General features: G+C 38.8%; 1 protein-coding gene across 1 annotated transcript in view; it reads right to left on the bottom strand.

The window, feature by feature from the left end:
• The window catches only part of LOC120430005 (uncharacterized), a 238,338-nt gene that overhangs the window by 98,870 nt on the left and 123,634 nt on the right, over positions 1-15,834 (bottom strand). The window contains 2 exon segments of the mRNA XM_052709458.1: positions 93-1,065; positions 1,068-2,321. Of these exon segments, the coding sequence (XP_052565418.1) occupies positions 93-1,065; positions 1,068-1,803 (1,709 nt within the window). The 5' untranslated portion in view covers positions 1,804-2,321.

Here is a 15,834-nt window from a genome sequence, read left to right as displayed (position 1 = left end):
CTTTTTCAACTGACTGTATTTACACCAGTGCCACCAAATCCACACACCCACACAACGCTAATTGATTTTTCTTCCCCACGTTCACTACTCACCGTGTCAACATGTTGGCTCGGTTGACCGCGATTTCCGCCTCCACGCGGAACCGATCCTGTGCGTACTGGTCAACGACCCCCTCACCCAGGTTGAGCGCTGTGCCGGCCGTGCAGTTCGAACCGAGCAGATGCTGGCTCTCGACGATCCACAGAAACTGCGTCACCACGTCCCGGCCCCGCATCAGATTGCGTCGATTGTTCCGGCTCGTTTCGTCCATCTCGTTCAGGTCCAGGTCATCCATGTGGAAAATGTCACCGGTTTCCACAACTACCGCGGCGGACCCTCCCGTTCCGTAGCTGCCGCTGTCATCGACGGGATTACCAGCGTCGGCCACCCAAACCGGTGGACTGTCCGGGTCGGAAGAGTCCGGATCACTGCTGAATATCATCGTGGCCGGGGCCCCGTTTGGGTCGAAATTCATTGCCGGTGTGTCGTTGAGGATATTTATCACTTCGTCCCCATCGGGCACTCCAACTTCGTCCACTGGACCATCGTTCTGGAGGGTCAGCAGGGGATGCAACGTTTGTTTTTGCTGGTCGTAATTAAATTTTTGCTGCTGCGCATTGTTTTCACTGCCAGTTTCACTTTTAATTGCTTCCATCGAGAGTACGATTTTTTTGTCTATCTGCTGTTCCGGACTGGCTTCATTAAGGGTATCCAGTTGAACGGAATCGCTGCTGGCGTGGCGCGCTGGCGGGAAGTCATTAGGGTTGTCTTTATCGTCTTGAGTTGATGCCGGAAACAGTTTGGCGGGAAAACTAGGGTCATCATTTATTTTGACACTTTTCCAATACTTCTCCTCGAGGTAGGCAACGGACTGGAACCCACCTTCGTCGTCCAGATCCGGTCCGGTGGGTGTCTCCGTTGAGGTGGGTGAGAAAGGTGACGACACTTGTATGTGTTCTTTTCGATTGCCATCAAACCCAGCCACCACCACGTGCTTTGGCTCGTTTTTCCTTCTTTCATCGAAAATCGGTCGTGACTGGGAATAACTTTTTCATGCGTTGTCGTTTCCGCATCGATTGACCTGCCCCCACCTGGCACGTGCCGTGGTCGTTCCCGGAACGGCTTTAATTCTATCTTCACCTCATCGAGATTCTTGTGTGATTTCAGATATTGGAGGCCTTTGTCGACTGTTTTTCTTATATTTTCCATTATCTCCTTTTTGATCAATTTCTTGCTCAGTTGGACGGCCGGCTTCGTCGGAGGCAGCACCGGTGGCATCGGAGTGGCAACGGGTGCGAATCGTGTCGATGATTGAGCCGAGTCCACACCAAATGGAAAATTGAGGGTGCGATTGTTTTTCGACTGCCTTCGACTGGTGGAGATGCTATCGAAATCACTGATATCAATCATTCGATCCAATTCTTCCGACTCACTGAACTGAATCGTGAGCGTATCGGAGTTATTACCATTATCCAAGAACTGTCCCCCACCTCCGGGTCTACCATTCGTCCTGGGACTGGGACTCTTGTGGTTCCCACCGGCGCCGGAACCACTCATCGTTTCGTTCGAGTCATCAACGGTGTCGTAGTCGAGCAGGGTGAAGTTATCAAACACCTGCAGGCCCCACCGGATGTGATCCTTTTCACTCGAGTGCCGCACCCGGGACCGGCCATGACGAATGATTAGGTACTCCGAGGTGGAACTCCAGCAGTCGGCCACGAGGCAGGACAGGTAGCAGACGAGCAGTTGGTAGTGGCATAACATGTTTTCCCACCCTTGTTCTCCCCGGCCCCAAAGGCAGAACCGGAAGGAGAATCCCACAGTCAAACGTCAGCTACACCTTTACCGGTAAACGTTCTCGTTCCGGCAATTAATCGCTAACTCTACAATTTGCACCATCATCATACTGCTCTCGGCGAAGATATTTCTGCTGTTAAGCTTCACCGGTAAGCCGCTCATTTCACCTCACCCACTCTCTCTTCCAGTGCAAAGCCCAAAGCTCAACTCATCGCATCTCGGATAACACGGTGGAGGAGGCTTGCCTGGTATTGTTCTCTAACAAGGTCTGAACGCCGATAATCCGTCGGATTCTCTGTTGCTTTTCAGCGTGCGCGCGAATGATTAATGATTTCCGGTCCTTGGATTGATTCTTGATGGCAAAACCCGGGGCGGTAGGGCAAAAGTGTTGGTGCTGAAGAATCTCCCAGGGATCAGTTGCCGGACCGAAGATGATTTCTGCAGCGCATTTCCAATTGTTGCCACATCAAACGATGGAAACATATCTGTTGATTGAGCGGAGAAAAAAGAGATAACATTGATTTAGTGCCAGGATAAATGAAGAATAAGAAAAGCTATTGATGATCAATCAAGATTATTGGAAACTCTATTCTTAGTAAAAGTAACGATGGACTATATTCTATTTGGAAATGATTTAGTTTTTGGTTATTCGAAAATTCCTAGAATATTGAGTTAGCTAGAGCAACAGTTGAGTGTTTCAAAATCCCTGAAAAGTAATGTAAAGTTGGATTCAATCCTGGGTTATATCTGCATTACTTCAGTGAATATGGTTGACAGTAAACCTTTTGCTTTTAGTGGTGTTCGTTACACAGATCATAGGTAAGTGAGTATTTTGCAACCCAGGATATCGAAGATATCGATAAGATGTCGAAAGAACAATGCACCAATGCACCATACCTTTTCCCTGGTTTGAACTTGTAATCTGGTAATCCTTTTACAAACTATTTCAAAAAGTTCAAAATCTTGTTTTGAACATTGGTCTCGATAATTCCGCTCCTCCAGTTCTAGCTAGTCCTTACATATCGACGTCGTCGTGCTATCTTGTCGCACCCGCCATTTCAACGTTCCGAGAAAAACGCGTTTTAATGTTTGACCTTGAATAAACAAAAACGAAAGTACGCAATGTAAACAATAACAAACACGTTTCGTTTGGCTGACCATTATGTGTATTGTCCCGAAGTTTTGTTGAAGTTGGTTGCTGGAGTCCCGAGTTATAATTACAAATGTTTACGGTAGTCTAACTTGTACGTGTGTCAAACGCGTTCTGACATTAACTCCCTTTGGCCAGTTGTCGCACTTACATCAATTTTCAGGGAGTGACAAGATAGCACGACAAGATTGAAACTACTTTCATATGAAAAGTGACAAGAATGCACGGAGTTTTTTCGGATTTCGTTGAATAGCTCAGGATTGAAATCGAATTTTGGGGATCTGTGAAAGTCAAAAGGTGAGGCATTGTGAGCTTCACAAAATGGCGTTCTTAATGGCCCAAAATGCACGTACGACAAGTTAGCACGACGGCGACGACATGTAAATAAATCAATCGACTATCCTTGACGCAAGTGATCTTTGCACCCAACATTCATTTCCCCAAATCACCACTCTTCAACGACACTCGGCAAAATCGTACGATTGAATTCACTTTTTTTCACTACAGATTTTTGTCATCCTTCTTGTTGGCTTTTGCCATCTGGGAGAGAGCTGCAAAAGTCAATACCAACGAAACGTATCAATTCCGACACTCCGGGGCTGACAAATGGGACAGGTGTGTGTGTCACCAGCGCACCCAGAGGGAGGAGACAACATCGGCGAACGGATTGAATCGTGAATATATGCACAATAGAGAACCTGTACTTGTTTGGGAAAAGCCAACTTAAAATACGGAACAAAATTGTCATGCCTGAGCATGACTTTTTCAGATCTGGAGTTTTTTTTAAAAAAGGTCCAATAAACCAAATTTTCAGTTTTTGCTTTTTGGGTGTTTTTGAAACCGCCTTGAGTCAGGGGTATTAAAAAAAACACCCAAAAAGCAAAAACTGAAAATTTGGTTTATCGGACCTATTCCAAAAAAAACTCCAGAGATTCTGTTTTAAACTTCGATTGGTACTTTTGAGCTAAGATGGCCTTTCTCTTACAAACAGAGGTTCTCTAATCCACATCAACCATCGAAAGCGCAACCCAGAAGAGGACTTTCAAGATTTGAGAGGGTTATTACCGGTGAAAAAGGGAGACGAAACCGATTGACGTGTTTGGCACGTGTGCTTAGGTGGCATGAAAGGCGGCCACTTGCTGTCTTTTGACGCTGTCACTTTCCGGAGAGCGTTTTGAAATCAATGTCGCATTCAAATTTGAAGTTTCAATCTGATATGCGACTGACGGTAAACATCTTTTTGCTCTTATGTCGGTTGGTAAACTTTTCACACTCACACGTATCCGTACGGAAAATAGTAAAAAGCCAAAAGAGTTTCCAGGGCTGAGGAGCCCAGAAGCAACTTCGACTCCGACTCAGACTCCAGGTTTTGAAAATTCAATGACTTTCACTCCGACTTCTCAGAATATGCCAACTCCAACTTCGACTTCAGGGCCTCAAACACGCAGAAAAATAAGGCATATTTGAATCAACAAAACGTTTTGTTGATTTGAAAATCAAGATTTTTGTTGAATCAACGCTAAACGTCAAAGCAACTTTTTCAAAACAACAAAAGATTTTTGTGGAATTGAGAAAATCAAGGTTTGTTTCAACGCAAAATCGGCGTTGATTATATTCAACAAAAAATTTGTTGAATCAAACCTCGTACTGAAAGTACTGAATAAATATTATGTTTTGCATACGTCATTTCTCGAGAATACAATCAAAATCATAAAATAATCTCAGCTCTGAATCCAAGCGACCAATAATCTCGCACTAATAATTTAACCTTTTTTACAAGAATACTAATCGCAGAAGGAGACCGCATTCAGTAAAACTCCAAAAAAGCTGAAGGACTTCCAATTATGTGTAAATCTTGCCGAAGCCACAAACGTCATCATGCTGAAAATGCTAAAAAATGAAAGACTGATCCGCTGGCAGCACTGGCTGCGAAGGGAAGCTTTATGGCGGCCCTCTCTTCCCATCAAAAGTTATGAAATTAATTTTCCTCACTTTGCCACGTGGTGACGACGGCTGTTTAAAAGCGGGAAATGCCACCGGAACAGACCTGACAGATGTGGTTGCCGGTGTTAAGATAAGAGTGACAGTTGTCACAACGCAAGTTTCTCGGGAAGTTTTGTAAACGATTTTGAAAAGTCTTTAGAAAAACACAAAAAAATTAAAGGCTCGCTGAAAAGTGTGCACTTTTTTGAACAAAATATTAATTTCTTTAATGTTATATTAAGTTATGACACAACCGTATTGGAAGTTGACTGCGAAAATCTGACAACAGGAAGTACTCAAGTCGTTAGCAGCCAGTCTGTGCAAGGCACTTTATGCTAGCTAGATAAGTGAATAAATCAAGCACCAATATAGAGCCATAATAAGCTGGAACTTTTCCTTGCAGGACTGGCGCACGATAAAGAGATTCTTTTTTTTAATTTTTGGCGTCACAAGCAAATGGAAGAATAACCTTCCAGGGAGATTGCTTCGTGTTCATTAAAATTTTATTATCACTTGTCAGATTTAGCCCAGCCAAATTCCACTCCAGGATACGCTTTTCATTTTTCACTGCAAATTCCCGGAAACGTAACAATCATACGGAGGAAGTCGAGAAAATGCAGCCACTCGGCCAACTCCAGATGCCTGAAACATTATACTCACTTGGACGCGATTTGAAATGTGGAAAACAAATTCTGCAAAATATGACATTCTGCTTTTACTTTTTTCTCCGAAGTGTTCGGGTGGATAAATTCAGTTTAATTTTAGTCATTTACCACGAATCCATTTCTTTTTATGTCAGTGGGGCAGAAAGATAAAAAAATGAATGTATTTAAAAAATTTATTAAATTTAATATTCAGAAGCATTTCATTCGCTCTTTCCAACAAAACATATCATTGATACATACTTAAGTCGTTAACGGTTGTAACTTCCCTAACACTTGTCTCGCACTTCCGAACCATGGCTATAGATGCATATCGGAATACATAATATACTGCGGAAATGCATCCGACGTGTTGATAGGTTATGCGCATATCTCATATTCATCCCATCCTGTTCTGTCATGTGTTGGTTGCTTGTTTTGCAATGCAGTCAACGATGACGTTTCCTGTTACAGATGTAAATTCGAATTGATTCTTTCCATTCTCATTATTTAACTGTGATTTGCTTAACATAGCAGAACTTTGCAATTTTCCGTTTTTTGCCTTCTTACGTATTCCGTGCATTCAATATTCATATCCTTCCAAGAAGAGCACTTCAAGCTGATGGTATTATGAGTGGTCGTTTGGTTCTATCCCACACTTATTATGGATCATAAATAACTCTGAAAATTCTGCCATTTAAAAAAAAATATAACATTGTCATTTTAAAAAGCTCATCGCACCATTTTGTTTCGGTTTGTTCTGTAACAGTTAACCCGTATTATAGCGCGTAAAATGTAAATAAAACTGAATAACGTCATGATTCGAAATCCGGACACTTAGTAGCATATCATTTTTGTTATAGCTGGAAAAAAATCATGTAACAAGTTGGAAATGTAGAAATATCATCAGGATGTAGTATAAACATTCAGTTTCAAGAAAATGCATGCAAAATATGTCTTTTCTAACCATTTTTCATCAGAATTTTGAAATTAAAATGACTTGTTGTGCTTCGAATCCCGGACACTGATAAAAGCTGATTCGAAATCCGGACACTTTTGCTTCGAATTCCGGACACTCGATTTTACTTATGAATCGCACAAATTTGGACTGAAATGTTAGTGAATGGCATTCTTTAGGTCTCAAATAAGCTGTTAACATCAAAACAATCGATAGTTTATATAAAAATTTGCTAGAATTGAAGGAAATCGAAACCATAAATTTCTGCTTTGCCTTCCCGGTGCTTCGAACGCCTATGAAATATTTCAAGTGAAATGTTTCGCATTTTTGGTAAACTTATAATTTTATTGTATTTAATTGTTTTGGCATTAACTACAGCGTTCAAACTAACTTTCAATGAAAGTTGATCATTTCATTCATCAAATAACACATTTTTTACATTCATAATGCGAACTTATATCCAAATAATTGATGAAACAAGATGAAGTGTCCGGGTTTCAAAGCGTCCGGGAATTCGAATCATGACGTTAGGTAGTTTTAACAGAATTCAAATTTACTTGCACTTGAGTATTTCTCAACAATTTCACAAAGTTTTTCGAGAACGGAGATAATTTTTTGATTGATTTGGTTACTTTGGCAGAGTCGTAGGTACGTTTAGGTCATTTCAGCAAAAAATAGTTTCGGAAAAACTTTTTTTTTTTTGTACAGTCCAGACTCGATTACACCGACGAATATAATTTCTGTGCAGGCTCAACTCGAGCAAAAGCATGAAGTTTGGGGTCCCCAGAAATACGATCATTTAGATTTTTTTAAATAAATTAGACAGGGTCGAATTGTTTTCCTCCAAAGTTTGTATGTAGAGTTAGTGATGTTCGCTATTCCCACATTTTACATGCATTTTCTTCTTGTTTGCATCGGCGACGAACCGCCCTAACTTTCCAAACAAACTTTGAAGAAAAACCATTTGGCCCTGTCTAAATATTTTTGAAAAATTCCAAATGCACGTATTTCTTCCTTCCGTGCACGTCAATCGTCGTCGTCGTCGTCGTTAGTTCTACTGTCGGTGTTGTTGTTGTTGCTTTCTTCGTCGCTCAGTATCTGGAACTCGATCCTGATGGGGATGTTGGCGGATGTTGATGTGCCACTGGTTGTGGCACCGGAAGTACCAGAACGGGTTCGCACTGGTGATCTCGGAACATATAAAAAAAAGTAAATCTTTCCCTGTTCCTGAGGGGAACACCCGTGAAGAGTATCGGGCCGGCATTTACAAAGCGGATTCAGTGACAGTTTATTAATCAACTTTATGTTAACATGTTAAGGTTAATGTTAACATTCCATAGGTAGTCTTCCTAAGGTGTCTTGAAAAGGTCCAGTTAGTGACGATACACTACTTTCCCTTTACTAAGCAATCAAATCCAGAAGGGAACAGATCGCGAGTTGTGTTGGTCCGAGCCGGGAATTGAACCCCGATCTACCGCTTACGAAGCGGAAGCGTTACCACTAGGCTACGTGGCTCGGAACATATCCGGGTTGTAAATACTACTACGCTCCCCTGCGCGATGGTGGTCCACACGGCGTTGGTTTGTTTACCACACGGTCGGTAGACGAACTTCGCAGGGGTTTCGAGATCGCACTTGAACTGACACGGCCACGGCCGGCCTTTGGCATGCTGGAAATCACAATCATTTACGGCAAAAAAATCAGAAAAAAACGATAGAGCACTGAGCACTTCACTGCTGCTTGCTCTCGTGCGTACATGGATTTCGGCTGATATATCTAATGCTTGGTCATATGTTAATAATATTAATTATTGCTCTGTTGATTGAACTGCAATTAGATTTATTCAGGCGTAGCTTAATTTCAAATTAAAATTATTCTGACTGCTCACCTACAGATACAGCGTGGGTGGTCACATTTATTCCTAGAAGCACTTCTGAACAGGATGCCTAATTGAAGTTCTTTGTTACTGAACGTAGGATGTTTCGGAATCAACCAACCCAGCCGAATGATTTCGCCTTCGAGTTTGACGTTTCACTTTCAATTTCGAGACATTTCCAGTGAACCGAAAGCAACATTCTTTGATCTTGTCCGGTTTCATTCCAGGGAGAATGGAAAAGGGTTCAACAAAGAGCTTTTGCCCACTCATTTTTTGGGAAGGCAATACCGCATGCCTAACAAATCATTGCAGATGGGAATATCATTCGGTGGAAACTATTTTAATAAAAACCGACCACGTGGAACTATGAAATGCCCAAAATCCATCACTCCTTTCTAAGTAAGGTAAGAGCTGTAAGCAAATTGGTTTATTCCTTGGCCTTGAATTACCGTAAACCAATTTGTTTTTAGAATATTTTCCAACAGGTTAGGTTTTTCGCAAGATTAATATTTTTAAAACATGTACTGGGGTAGGCCACACAAATTCCATGTACTATTTTGGAAAAAAAGTTTTTTCAATAGTGTTTAGAAAAATAGTCACGTTAAAAATTCTTAGTTTTAATTCCGGGGTGACTTTGATAGTCAAAGTTTTTCTTGTTAAAATCATATTAAAGATGTTCAAACTTTATTTGTACGTTAAATGTATCATTACTAATGTAGCTGATATAGTTTGCAAGAAAAAAAAATCAATGTTTATGTTAAGTTAACTAAGTTTATAAGCTTTTTAACAAAACACATATAAATTTCAGGTAAAATTGTTAAAAAGTCGGAATTTTGCCTGAAATTTGTTTAAACTTGTTTTGTTTATAAAATTATCGATTTATATTGCATTTTATACTAAATTCGAAGCACGAATCACAAGTTTTCACATTTTACATGAAATTTGTTCAACTAAATTTGCCTATAAATTTGGATTTTTTTTTAATTGTGTTTCAAAAACACATATTATTTATTATTTACAAACTAATTTAACCTTCTCTTAGTGGAAAATTGTCCAAAGAATCCGAAAATGCATTCCGTTTTCCGATTAAAAATCATGTGCATTGAGAAAATCGTGACATTTTGACTAGTTTAAAATAATGACTTCCATCAACATTTTCTTAACTATAGTTAACTAACTTTATAAACCTTTCAAAAATTTATGAAAAGTTCTTCTTGAGGTATTTTGAACACTTCTCTAACACGGTCAGTATGTTTCTGAACCATTCCTTACGTATTTTAATTGTACTCTTCATTTTGCGGAAAAATCAAGGGTTTCCAGAAGCGTTTATTACTTGCCAGTCTGCCAATTAATTACTCAAATTACTGGTCCAAAATGATTAATTACAAAAATTACTTAATTACTTTTCACTACAATAAAAAACATTTAATTTAAATTTAAGTATTCATTTCTACGGTTCTAAACTAAATTATTTATAAATAGCTCATTCGATAGCTCTTTCAAAAATTATGCTGTTTTTTTTTGTATCAATGTGGATATTGTGAATTTCGCGTATAATTTTTATTGAAAATAGCTATAGGCGATCAAACGTCAAAAATGCCCCGCACTAGAGGGCGCTGAAACTTTGGGTGATGTTTACATAATATCCTACAGCGAGTTAATAAGTTTGAAATTTGGAATTGTTTTATTTTATTATAAAATTGGCATTAGTATTTAATTATACCATTTTCAGGTAAAAAATAAGTTGCTCAATTGATTTGAACAATAATATTTGCTTTATTGCCAATTTAACCTGGTCATAATCTGATTCGAAATTCCATTACGTTTCACGTTTCAATCAACCGTACCCTTATCAATCAATTGCAAAAGATGAAAAAATACTGTACTGCTTTACTTCAATATATGAATTTTAATATAATTAATTAATAATTTAAAATTGTTTTCAGTTTATTGCAAGCCGAATGCCATTAAAATATGAAAATTGTTTGAAAAAAGGCCCCCTGATTTTTCGAGCCAAAAAAAAAAAAGCTTCGACAAATATTTGCAGCGGCTCTTCATGAAAATTGTGAAATTCATCAAAATAACGTTAAGTTTTAAAATGTTTTTCAAACATTGGTTTGACATAACTTTGCATGTTTTTTTGCTCAAGCAAATTTGAAAAAAAAAATCCGTTACTGAAAATACGAATAATGTGAAATGTGACATTTACATTCGATTTAATTTCTGCATCTGAATATTAGTCGATTTTGATTTCGCTGAGTTTAATTTTTAACATTGAAACATTTGTCTCAGAAATATTTGGAAATTTTTCGGGAAAATAACATAGCTCTTAATAGAGAGATATTACAGGACTGTCAATTTCTGCAGATTATGAAAAAATAATAAATTCATATTTTATTTTTATGATTTTTAAATGGCTATCACTTGAAATCTTTGTTTTTATCAATGATAATTAGGTACATTTTGGTTTTAAATATTTGATCCACATAAACCGCAAATAGTTTTGACTGCCTATCAGAAGGAAAAGCATAAAAAAATAATCAATTCTAATGTCTAATGCTCCTGCAAAAAATATCATATTTTTATAATTTCTTAATAAAAATGAATAGATTTCGGTTTCACAAAACATTTTTCGCTGGGTAATATGTCATGGCGTTGCCTTTTGTTGTTAGTCAGCTTCGATAAACAACATGATAAAAATAAATTTTAGGAGAGTTTTAGGAGAGAACTATGGTGAATAAGGCCTTCGGCATACAGAACCAGTCTTTTCCAATCTTTGTGTTTCATTCTTATTTGAAATTAATAAAATACTGTTATAATAGATTATATATAAAAAGTAAATAGTTTCGTTGAAAAAGTACAATTTTAAAAAAAGCAATTACTTTAATTACTCAAAAATTACTTTAATTACCAATTAATAACTAAAAATTACTCTGATTACCATGAATTACTAAGTAATTAAAGAATTACCAAATATGGATTTCCGACTGATGTGTGGAGCGTAGGGAGATTGTTTCGGCTTGCAGTCGCATTAAAACGCGTCGATTTATATTTTGTCGTCGCCAACGTTTCGGTCCTTGGTTGGGACCTTCTTCAGGGCCTATATTATTATTAATTATTTGAAAAACAGTAAATTTGGCAAACCGAAAGTCCTACTCACCGGTTTGCCAAATTTACTGTTTTTCAAATAATTAATAATAATATAGGCCCTGAAGAAGGTCCCAACCAAGGACCGAAACGTTGGCGACGACAAAATATAAATCGACGCGTTTTAATGCGACTGCAAGCCGAAACAATCTCCCTACGCTAAAGAATTACCTAATTACCAGCTAAAAATCAAAGTAATTATTAATTACTTGCCAGTCTGAGGCTTTCCTGGAAACCCTTGGGAAAAATCGCAAACCTATCAAAGTCACCCCGGCTATCAAAGTCACCCCGTTTTACGGTAATTGGAAATGCCACAAAAATTTGAACAGAAAAAAATTTTGTTTATGGTAGGTGTAGATTTGTTCACTAGTAACTTAAATTTGTAACATGAATGTTCTGATGTTGGTGCCATGATCCTATTCAAAAACCCCTTGCTGAATTTTTCTTTGAAAAACTAACTTAATCCACCTATGTGGTTGGAGCCTTCCTCACTCATTACCAACAATGACTGTACACATATTTTATCTATATTTTCGATCTGGAATAAAGAAGTACATAAATATCACTTAAGCGTCCATATCTCAAGACAGGGTTGCCAGATCTTCAATGTTTTGGACTCATTGGAAAGGTCTTTTGATAACCTAACCAACGATGGGTCGGATGGTGGATTCGGACATAGTTTACATACATTTAAGTGAGATCCGGCTTCCAAAAAGTACATCAATATCACTTAAGTGGCCATATCTCGAGACAGGGTTGCCAGATCTTCAATGTTTTGGACTCGTTGGAAAGGTCTTTTGATAACCTAACCAACGATGGGTCGGATGATGGATCCGGACATAGTTTACATACATTTAAGTGAGATCTGGCTTCCAAAAAGTACATCAATATCACTTAAGTGGCCATATCTCGAGACAGGGTTGCCAGATCTTCAATGTTTTGGACTCGTTGGAAAGGTCTTTTGATAACCTAACCAACGATGGGTCGGATGATGGATCCGGACATAGTTTACATACATTTAAGTGAGATCCGGCTTCCAAAAAGTACATCAATATCACTTAAGCGTCCATATCTCAAGACAGGGTTGCCAGATCTTCAATGTTTTGGACTCATTGGAAAGGTCTTTTGATAACCTAACCAACGATGGGTCGGATGGTGGATTCGGACATAGTTTACATACATTTAAGTGAGATCTGGCTTCCAAAAAGTACATCAATATCACTTAAGTGGCCATATCTCGAGACAGGGTTGCCAGATCTTCAATGTTTTGGACTCGTTGGAAAGGTCTTTTGATAACCTAACCAACGATGGGTCGGATGATGGATCCGGACATAGTTTACATACATTTAAGTGAGATCCGGCTTCCAAAAAGTACATCAATATCACTTAAGTGGCCATATCTCAAGACAGGGTTGTCAGATCTTCAATGTTTTGGACTCGTTGGGAAGGTCTTTTGATAACCTAACCAACGATGGGTCGGATGGTGGATTCGGACATAGTTTACATACATTTAAGTGAGATCCGGCTTCCAAAAAGTACATCAATATCACTTAAGTGGCCATATCTCGAGACAGGGTTGCCAGATCTTCAATGTTTTGGACTCGTTGGAAAGGTCTTTTGATAACCTAACCAACGATGGGTCAGATGATGGATCCGGACATAGTTTACATACATTTAAGTGAGATCCGGCTTCCAAAAAGTACATCAATATCACTTAAGTGGCCATATCTCAAGACAGGGTTGTCAGATCTTCAATGTTTTGGACTCATTGGAAAGGTCTTTTGATAACCTAACCAACGATGGGTCGGATGGTGGATTCGGACATAGTTTACATACATTTAAGTGAGATCCGGCTTCCAAAAAGTACATCAATATCACTTAAGTGGCCATATCTCGAGACAGGGTTGCCAGATCTTCAATGTTTTGGACTCGTTGGAAAGGTCTTTTGATAACCTAACCAACGATGGGTCGGATGATGGATCCGGACATAGTTTACATACATTTAAGTGAGATCCGACTTCCAAAAAGTACATCAATATCACTTAAGTGGCCATATCTCAAGACAGGGTTGTCAGATCTTCAATGTTTTGGACTCGTTGGAAAGGTCTTTCAATAACCTAACCAACGATGGGTCGGATGGTGGATTCGGACATAGTTTACATACATTTAAGTGAGATCCGGCTTCCAAAAAGTACATCAATATCACTTAAGTGGCCATATCTCGAGACAGGGTTGCCAGATCTTCAATGTTTTGGACTCGTTGGAAAGGTCTTTTGATAACCTAACCAACGATGGGTCGGATGATGGATCCGGACATAGTTTACATACATTTAAGTGAGATCTGGCTTCCAAAAAGTACATCAATATCACTTAAGTGGCCATATCTCGAGACAGGGTTGCCAGATCTTCAATGTTTTGGACTCGTTGGGAAGGTCTTTTGATAACCTAACCAACGATGGGTCGGATGGTGGATCCGGACATAGTTTACATACATTTAAGTGAGATCCTGCTTCTAAAAAGTACATCAATATCACTTAAGTGGCCATATCTCAAGACAGGGTTGCCAGATCTTCAATGTTTTGGACTCATTGTAAAGGTCTTTTGATAACCTAACCAACGATGGGTCGGATGGTGGATCCGGACATAGTTTACATACATTTAAGTGAGATCCGGATATATGTGAAAACACATTTTTATACATAACTTTTGAACTACTTATCGAAACTTCAATCTGTATAAAACTCGATCTATGGGACCCTAAACCAAGTCGAATGCAACAGGTTCGGGTCAAATCAGTTCAGCCAGTGCCGAGAAACATGAGCTAGTTTGTTGGTCACATACATACATACACACACACATACACACACACATACACACACACATACACACACACATACACACACACATACACACACACATACACACACACATACACACAGACATTTGTTCAGTTTTCGATTCTGAGTCGATATGTATACATGAAGGTGGGTCTACGACGTTTTTATACAAAGTTCATTTTTAGAGCAGGATTATAGCCTTACCTCAGTGAGGAAGGCAAAACCCGAAAAGGGCAATTTTCATCCAATTCATTCGACTGTACATTAGCAAAAAATGAAAAGTTAAGCAAAAAACGACCATTTATTCTTCAATAATCCGGCGAAACAAATTAGCGCACATTCATCAGCAAAACCCAGCACAAAAATTTCTTTTCCATTTATCAGACTCGGGGTCCCGACCACGATATGGCCACCAGTCGGTCTGGGAACCAGCCGGTAAGAACCACCAGGCGGTCCCCGAGGTCTTGCGATAAAGCTGCGGTGGCCCTCAATGCCGATAAATGAAATCGAAAGAAAACATAAAACCTCTCGCTTTGTATCGAAACCAATTACCTATTATACGGGAAAATGCGCCGAGGGCTGAGGAAGGTCGTGGGTTTGGGAGTGATGTTTTTTCTCTTCCATTTTCATCGGAATCAACAATATTGCTGTGATAATGCCCGGTGTAGGCAGAAAGTGGGGGAAGATGTTTTCACTGGAATTGAGCAGTTAAGATTAGGGCAACATTTCAAGATTATTTCTGTCTGTCCAACGGAATGCTTCTTCAGCAAAAAAAAAAACAACGGTATTTGTAAGTGTGGATGTAGCAATTGAAGGCATTTCTTTCAATTTTTACAAAATAAACTGAATGGGAATTGCTTTTTTGCTATCCTCTTCTAAAACACTTAACTCCTGTTTATTGAAACATGGTGCCTTCCGAACTGAGAAAAGGCCAGTTTTAGACTGGCGGGTAACATTTGCAACTCATAAAGGCATGATAAGCCACACTAGACGATTTCAACATTTTGTTAACTTCTGGGCATTCAAGCATTTTAACTTGAACTTTTAACTGTCTGAAAATATAATTTTGTTGCATTCGTCGAAATACGACTGAGATATGTAAAATTAATTATGAAAGTTCAAGTAGTTTCACAATCAATTGTTTCAAAATTACCAATTTTTAAAGGGCGAAAAAACTTCACTGTACACAAAAAAAACACATTGCACCATAATTGATGTAATTTCGCTATTTTGTGGAATTAAATCACTAACTAAATTTTATTGATGTTGCAATAATGGACTGTGTCCATTCCTTCTGGCATCATCCAACGTTCACGGTTTACAAAGGAAAACGTTTGATGAGAATCTAAAATTAGAGCTTTCTTTCGCCACATTTAATTAATAAGATACACTCGTTCCGTAACCAT

Source organism: Culex pipiens, chromosome 3 (genome assembly GCF_016801865.2).
Source record: "Culex pipiens pallens isolate TS chromosome 3, TS_CPP_V2, whole genome shotgun sequence".
Taxonomy (NCBI): domain Eukaryota; kingdom Metazoa; phylum Arthropoda; class Insecta; order Diptera; family Culicidae; genus Culex; species Culex pipiens.
The sequence above is the reverse complement of the archived record's forward strand: the minus strand, read 5'-3'. Positions and strand labels throughout refer to the sequence as shown.